Here is a 9,020-nt window from a genome sequence, read left to right on the forward strand (position 1 = left end):
GAGAAAACCAACATAGTGTGTTTGCGACCAGAATGGATCCAGACTATCCTACGCATCCGCGCAGTCTGGTCAGGATCCATGCTGTTCGCTTTCAAAGCCTATTGCAATTAGAGAAACCGTTAGCGAACAGCATGGATCCTGACCAGACTGCGCAGATTGATCTGGATCCATGCTGGTCGCAAATGCACTATGTTGGTTTTCTCATGGTGCAGCTCAATTATGTGATGATTATGTTTTGATAGTATAGGGCCAAGGTGTTCAGATGGAAATGTATACATATTAAAGTGGTCATATAAGTATCATATATACTGTGGCATAGTGATGATGATGAAGTAGAGTAGAGTACCATACTTATAATTTGTTTGTAATATTATATATTTGCTTCCTTTTACATTCCAATGTATGGCGATATTTACTTCTTGTCCATAAAGAATATAACATGATGCTCAAAATATATTTTCATTAACGAAATTTTAGCAAATGCCATACAAAGAGATACACATTTTGTAATTTTTTATAAAGTTTTTTGTTTAGATTTTACAGTTCTAAATTTGCATAGAATATTTTCAGACATAAATAAAAGGTCACATTATGTTGCACTTCTTTTTGGCTTGTTTGAAAGTTTACTTAAATTTGTTGATTTAAAAAAATCTAAGTGTGCTTTGTCCGTTTGCAAACATCATCATATTTTGCAGACGTAGTCAGCTATCTTTAATGACTTTGTTTTACTTCAGAATGCTAAATTTAGACCATATCCTTAAATTACTAATTTTGATATTTTGGTTGAAACAGATTTTATTTCCCAATATGTACATTTTAGATAATAAAATACATACATGAATGCTGGATTGAAGTCCTCTCTTGTTATTTGGTAAACATTTGGTTGGTTTTGAAACATATTCAGTATGTTTTGTTTTCCATTTTTTTAAAGAGTGGTGTCATCCTGACTGGTTTATTATTTCTGGCGTATCATGTAAGTTAATATATAGGTAAATAAGTTAGCTAACATTATAGAACACCACATAATGAAATAGAAACCAAATCGATACTCAGTTATTCCTTTGAAGTAAGCATATCACTAGCATTTTCACAAGTATTTCCTTTCCGCCAATTGCTCATATCTGCAATTACATTTCTATAATGAGCGATGTTGTTAAGTCTATAACATAAATTACAAAACGACATCTGTCCGTGTGTTTTGGTATCTATAACTTTGTAATTTCCCTTCCGCCTAAGGATCTCGGTGTATCGCATTTCATCTGAGCCTAGTTCAGTAAGGTAAAGTGCTAATTCCATAGGTGATCTGAATTGTTCTGCATCAATATATGTGCCTTTCGGCAGAAATTTATCGTAATTTCTTGCACCTCGCACAACTAAGACAATATCCCGACTAAACCATCTGAAAGTTTTTTCAGTAATATAATCATTGCAAAACGAGATTTCAAATGCAATATAAAATTTATAAATGGGGGAAATTCTGTATTCACATTCGAGTTTGCTTTCATTCTGACATATATTTAGGTTTTCTGAATTGCACGCGCCAACTACATCTATATCTATATATTTCCTCATTTCTTTAACATACTGTTCCCGTTTACTGGCAGTAGTACAACGACCTACAAACCAGACCACCTGTTTATGTTTCTGTTGAAATATATGTCTGTAATTTTTTCTAACATTGTCCTGATTATCAGTAAGTTGGGCAACAGCTCTGTTGGCGCTTTCGAAGTACCCTTTGGTTTCAAATAACTTCCTAACAGCATCAACTTCGACAGATGTCAAAACTACTGAACCATATGGGAATGGGATGGTAGAATCTAATCTATATGTCATTGTATAATTGAAATAATTAAAGAATCTTCTTCTATCTAGATTCGTTTTATGGTTAAATAGTGGTGGCTCTAGCTCGGTATATATAAACACTTGGTTTTTATTCGAGTGCGCAGGAAGTATTTCAGGAATATTCCGTTCATCAAATATAACTGCATCAGCTTCAACTTTTTCCATTCCTAGTCCTTCTATATAGAAAAACCTACAGTTGTTATATGTATAACACGATGACATTTTCATACTCAATATCCTGTGGCGTAGAACCGGATGCTGAACTCCGTACAAGGCTATCCGATGCGTTTTACCTTCATTTATATTCAAAGCCCCCTCACTTATTTTTTCAGAAAACGTTTTTGCTGCAAGCGTCATTTTTTCATCTGCTGTCGTATCTACAGATTTTAGACTTTTTTGTCTAAACTGAATGTCGTTTGATGAGACATTATATTTTCCATCATAATTCTCAATCGTTACATCATTAGAGCCCTGGATACCGGAAGTGTCCATTTGCTTTGATCCCATGGACATATTGGTATGCCGAAAGATTAAAGGCATATACTCATCTGTTGGTGTGTCATAAAATTTTGGATACTTTTGTTTTAAACTAGTAAGTGTGTAATATTGCAGCAAGGCAATCGCATCGATTACAACAATAGCTACCACGAAGATAATTACACCAAACATATATATTTCTAGCAATTGCTTTGGCTTCGTTTTCATGGCTCCTGTTAATGGTCCTGTAAAATGCAAATCAAGTAAATGAAAGTATTTAAGTTATTGAAATAAAACTGATAAAATATGCTTATGAATAAGAGATACATGTAAGAGATACATACAAATATTTTGTTAAATACCTCCGACTTTTCTATGTAAAATACAGCACGTATTTCACTTACGAACACAAAATCTTGCATTAAACAACCGATGGATACGAAAAAGTATTCAATCGGAAATAACGTAATGATGGCATCTGGACGTTCCCTGCGTCAAACAGTTCCCCGTTTTAAACAAGTTTTCAGTCTTATTTATCTAAAATTATAGTAAATTCTGATTAACACTGGAGATAGGGTCATTAAAAGACACTGCCATCCAGATTTTGGTTATAAAATAATATTTCTTTTAAAACTGAAGTTTGGTCATATTAAGAGCATTTGAACACGGGTTTTTTGGTTTATTAACTGTCATAAGAATGGCAAATCAAGACAAAAGAAAAAAATCATGCCCGAGTCGGGAATCGAACCCGGGTCGCCTCGGCAATAAAAATTCACCATGAAATACACTGACGAGATATAAAAACGAAACAAACATACTCCTAAATATATATTTACTACAGAAAAATCACCTTGAAGTGTTCAACACATACACATCTCGATACTCTATACCTATATATTGTGTTCAAAATTAATCGGCACAACAGACTGTATAATTAACCCGATGGGTATAGAGTATCAAGATGTGTATGTGGTTATGCTTTTTTTGTAGTAAAAATATATTCAGGCATAAGATTGTTGCGTGTTCATATCTCGTAAATGTATGTACTGAGCTGTCGTTAAACATCAAAGATTTATAATTAGGGCAGGTTATCACCGGTACCCCGTTAAAAACGTTTTTCAATTTTGAATGGATAAATTAGTAAAAACCATTAATTCTAACAAATGTGTTTCATATCATAATATGTAAGTAACTAAGTTTCAAAGCTTTCTTAAGAAATATACCAATAAAATTGTGTTGCTTTTTTGTTGTAGTAGGATCTGGACGTCAGAGTCTTTAAAGACGAACCTTGATCTGCAAAGGTTTTGCCAGGCCGGATCACACTCCGTGCAAGCGCCTCGTTGGACCAAGGCCTGGCAAATTCCACTCTAATACGATACTGCAGATCAAGGTACTGTTATAATGTTTAATCTTGGTTACATTATGCTCATTAGTGATCATAACTTAAATTTTAAATCAAAGAGGGTAAGGGCTAACACAAAATTATATCACTATAGCTGGAGACCAAATGCCGCTTTTCATGGAATTGCAACTGACAATAGTGTATCATGTATATCTTCATATGAACACATAAGCGAATTACTTCAGCAATATGTCTACACATGTTGAGTTCTGATAAACTAGAACTTGAGGGCGTAAATGTCTGCACCGGCCATGAACAGGCTGAACTGAATCATTAACATTTAAATTATGACAGTGAGACTCAGCTGCTAATGAAAAAAACTACACTGCTAATTATGATGTAACTGACGTTTTTGAGCAATCGATCTATCGATAGTCGAAGCTTGATTATTCGGCTCTAAAGAACAGGATCTGAATTGACTGTCTCCAACACGGGACAGGACATAATATGTTTTACAAAACCTACCACAACATTTTACCAGTTAACCGTCCATTTGACATACAAACACCTATCAGGCTGACCTGACATAAGCTATATTACCTCTGTTTATCACAAACACTCATTTCCCCCACGTAGCTGCCTACAATCCCTTGGAACTAACTTCCTAGAAACACTGAACTAACTGATCAGTTCAAGAGGTTTGTGGTAAAGATTTACTCAATGTTTCTACCTCTTTTACTATATTCTCACTCATTATTTAACATTTTAATAACTGACTGGAATGCTTCCATTCAACCCTCATTGTATATACCAGTTTTATATTCTGCACGACTATACAACATAAAAAACTATTCATTTACTAGCACCTGTGGGTTTGCAGTACGCAAATATACTGGAGTAGATAAATACGCAAAATACACGAAACTGGGTACGAGCTACTCTGGTAACGAATCAGAAATATCGTATAGGCTACAGTCGTTAACTGCGTAAACCGCCACCAGCATAAGAAAATTAATGTTGAAATGAGTTATTTCTAATACCAAGTATTCACTTGAAATATAAATAACTGACACAGCGTTGTACGAAGTGTTGAGGAGTTTGTATACGTTTTCAGTGTTGCAAATGGCGTAGTATTTCTACGGGGAACAACTCTCACTTTTACATGAAATAAGAACAGATATAATATTTGATCAATATATTTACTGGAGGAACGTATATGATTTTTTTGAATCATCATATACGTTCTTCCAGTAAATATATTGATCAAATATTAATTCTGTACTTATTTCATTACACAGGCAACGTTTGAACAGCGATAAAGTCATGTTTTTATGCCTATCAATGTCGTTTACCTGTACTTAATTAAGATCAAGTTACAAAGATGTTTAGGTTATCATACTTTATTCTAAACTGACTAAAAGAGCATGAATGTATTCTTGATTTTATTTTATGTTCGATATTGATATTAATTAATTTTTAAATTTTCCAATAATTTATGCAACTTAAATTAAATGTTGTAAATTTCCTCAACTCTGATTTTCCTCACAAGTTTTCAATTGCCGTTTTAAAATTTAGTAGGATGTAGATTTATACAGTTTTACAGGGTATATAACAGTATTTGCTTTGAAATGCTACTATAACATTTTACGAATAGGCCTATCTGTTTTAGGGCATGTTATATTCCTTTCCAAAATGTTGGAATATAAATATGATCCCCTCAGGATGTTGTGTCTTGAATTGAAAGCGACATCTGTGTACCCGACCGTGTTTTCCTTTACGAATTACTTTGATTAAAGTCAATCCTCGAGCAATAGCCAAGTTTCAACTGCGGAAGATCATGAGTTCGGTCTCTGGCCGGCCGCGTCATAATGAAAACATGGAAGCTGGTACCAGTTGCTCTCTTGTTTGACGCTCTTCTCTTGTACCATTTCATCAGAAATGAGATGTCGAGAGCGATTAATTTTAGTTATTTTCTAATCGAAAATAAATTATTTATCCACTTATCAAGTAATTCAGAAACAAGTAACAACAACAACAACGACAGGGCTTATAGGATTTGGCCATTGCATTGCTATTTCAAAATTGTGTATGACAGTTGACATTGGAACTAGAGTTGCAGCCGTATAGAAGAAATTTCGCATAGATTTGTCATCTCACAATACAAATGCGACGGAATATTTCTTCCGTCTGAAAGCTCTCTTATGATTCAGGTATGCAGTTCCTCATCCTTTGAAATAGACTATTAAATCGTTTATATAATAATCATTATCTATTGCATGTATTATCTTTTTGTAGCAATTCCGTACTGGATGGCTATCCTGGTGCCCGCTGGACAAGAAAAAACGCTGGAAAAAATAACCGCTGTAAATGGGTAGATAGAGATTTATTTCTTTTAATGTAAAGCCAATCCTTGCAATCTTACTTGGCAGTTTTGTTAAGGAATGGTTAGGCTTACGTTTTCATTTCTGATCTGAAAAAAGGATATAAGCCGTTAAACATGCATGAGTGAAAAAATATGACTGTCGAAAACGGCTGGCTGTCAAATCGGATGTTGGCTATCAAGAATACAGGCGTTTTTTTTTAAATTAATTTCGTCTTGCATTTTGGTATAGTTGTGTGCAAACATGCGTTCAGATACTTATATATGATATATGATCCCTTAACATCATATCGAGCAATTCTAGTTGGCTCCATTATCAGTCCTCTACTGTTTTTCGGGCTAGAGGTTTGGTTGGTTCTGTCCGTTGTTTCTTCAGTCCGCCGCTAATCTTTGCATTGGCTGTAACTTGTATATCCACGGACCGGTTTTCGGCTCAAAATCTGTTACATTCATAGGGCTATATCCTTTCAGCAGCCATAACGTATAAAACGTAATATTAGCGTCTGATGGTCCTTTCACGCTTCAGTAGAATCAACATTTATTACACGAAATTCATTTTGAAAATATTTCTGAAGTGTCTTGGTCTGCAGCTCTCAAATGCAGATATCTGACATCTGAGGCATATACTGACAACATAAAAAAGGACGTTTTGAACGATTTGACGAAGTTCTAAAAAAATCTCCATATAAATCTACCCTGCATCCGTTACGGACCCCTGTGGGACTTGTGTTTATTCCGAGTGAAAAAATATTTTTCGTACATGAAAAGCTGACGTGACGTGCTAAAGACTGGTATCTGTGGGTATTTTCAAATCGTTAGAAAATGCTGGAAATTGACTCTTCATTAGCAAAAATATATAGATAAATAAATAAATGAACAAGAGGGCCAAGATGGCCCTAGGTCGCTAACCTGAGTAACACACCATAACAGTGTAAACATGTTTTACCTAGTGATTTCATGGAGACAAATATTCTGCCCAATTTTCATTAAGACTGGACCAAAAGATGTGGCCTCTTTGAGTGTAAACATACATTTTCTTTGAAATTGACCTAGTGACCTAGTTTTTTTTACCCCAGATGACCCAGATTCGAACTTGTCCATTTTATGAAAACAAACATTCTGACAAAGATTCGGGAAGACTGGAGCAAAATAGTGGTCTCTAGAGTGTATACAAGCTTTTCCTTTGATTTGACCTAATGGCCTAGTTTTTGACCCTGCATGGCCCAGATTTGAAGTCATCCAAGATTTTATGATAACAAATATTCTGACCAAAGATAGAATAAAAATGTGCCCATTAGAGTATAAACAAGCTTATTCTTTGATTTGACCAGTGGTGTCCTAGTTTTTTACTCCACATGACCCAGATATACATTTCTCGAGATTTCATGCAGACAAACATTCTGACCACTAGGTTTCTCGACAAAAAAAAAAGATATTCGGTCATAAACATTGGTTCGCGTTCGTAAACAATGGTTCACGCTCTTGAACCCAGGTTCACGCCGATAAACATTGGTTCACGCTCTTAAACTTAGCATAACGACCGAAATTTATAGTTCGAGAAACCCAGTTTATCGAACGTAAACATTGGTTCAAGAGCGTAAACTATGGTTTTCGCTCACTATCCTATATTTTTGCTGGCCGTGAAAAATATAGGTTAGTGTGCAATAATCCTAATTTTTCGACCAAGAACAGAATTATTGGATAATTGGCATGCCGTGAACCATAGTAATAGTTTACGACCGTTTACGACCGTGAACTTGGGTCTACAAGCGTGAACCATAGTTTACGAACGTGAACCTAGGTTTACCTCTGATAAACTAGGTTTCTCAAACGAAACTTTGATTTTCGGTCAGTATCCTATGTTCACGATCTCGAACCTTAGTATCATGTTTACGGTCGTAAACCTATGTTCACAGTCGTAAACCCAAGTTCATGGTAGTTAACATAGGTTCACGTTCGTAAACTATGCTCATGAATCCTGGTTTATGCCCGTGATCGTGACCTTAGGATGACGACCGAAATTCATAGTTCAATCGAGAAATCTAGCTTATCGAACGTAAACCTGGGTCCACGCGCGTAAAATAAGGTTTACGCCCGTTTTCTTATGTTTTCGAAAGTATTCGAAAAACCTGGTTTAACTTTCGAAAACCCTAGTTTATCAATCGTTAGCCGTGGACCTGGATTCAGGTAATAATTGGACAACTGGCATGCCATATACGTTTGCCTGGGAGATTGTATAAACATGTGCTGGCCATCCTTAGGACATATTAATATTATAAGTATTTATTGTTCCGAGTCGTACTTTCAATATGCATGGACCAATTGTCAAAATATCTTCACATTATTCCATAGGTTGAAAAAGCAATATTTCTTTCCCGGAGACTTTGTATTACTGCACGACAATTAATTTCCTATTATGGGATTCAAGTACTTATTTTCTTTCACTTGGTTCATGTAATAAATGAAATCTGTTCAATGCTGTATAAATCAGGTCTTATTAAATACTAGCAAATTGTTTCAGGATATTGTATACACATTGAGACAATCGGAAGTGTTTGAAGGGCTCAAAGAAATTGTACATCATCTAATTAAAACATTAAACATAAAGAACCAAAAATGAGTTTGTTATTCCAGAACAGTGTGATATAAGTGTTAGAAGTATTCTGTGATATAAGTATTCTATCTCATTCAAACAACGATATGTAACAACAAAGAGTCTTACTTCTACAGGGGTGAATGAGGATCGGTCTCTGATAACAGAACCATAGTTAATTACTGTAACAAAAAGAAAAATATAAGTAACTGTATAATTGTGTAGATTTAAAACATAAGAAGAGATTATACATTATTTGTAGCACATTCACTCAAATGAAGAGTTTTAGTACAGAAAAACAGGTTCTCAGGGGAATATTTAAGGTAGAAATGCATTAAAGATATGATCCTCTAATCTAAGCATATGTATGAATTAAACTGTAATAT

At 34.8% G+C, this 9,020-nt stretch overlaps 1 protein-coding gene across 2 annotated transcripts; it reads right to left on the bottom strand.

Moving 5' to 3' along the window:
- Positions 1-446: 446 nt before the first annotated feature.
- On the bottom strand, positions 447-4,794 carry LOC123545397 (alpha-(1,3)-fucosyltransferase fut-5-like). 2 transcript variants are annotated; one of them, XM_045331718.2, is made up of 2 exons: positions 4,733-4,794; positions 447-2,564 (listed from the first exon to the last, which is right to left on the bottom strand). In XM_045331718.2, the coding sequence occupies exon 2, from the start codon at positions 2,545-2,547 to the stop codon at positions 1,054-1,056; it is 1,494 nt and encodes a 497-aa protein (XP_045187653.2). In that variant the 5' UTR covers positions 2,548-2,564; positions 4,733-4,794; the 3' UTR covers positions 447-1,053. The 2 variants fall into 2 exon arrangements, with proteins under 2 accessions (XP_045187653.2, XP_045187651.2); XM_045331716.2 differs by having other exon boundaries at positions 4,702-4,788.
- Between the last annotated feature and the right edge of the window lie 4,226 nt (positions 4,795-9,020).

This window comes from Mercenaria mercenaria, chromosome 1 (genome assembly GCF_021730395.1).
Source record: "Mercenaria mercenaria strain notata chromosome 1, MADL_Memer_1, whole genome shotgun sequence".
Classification (NCBI taxonomy): Eukaryota; Metazoa; Mollusca; class Bivalvia; order Venerida; family Veneridae; genus Mercenaria; species Mercenaria mercenaria.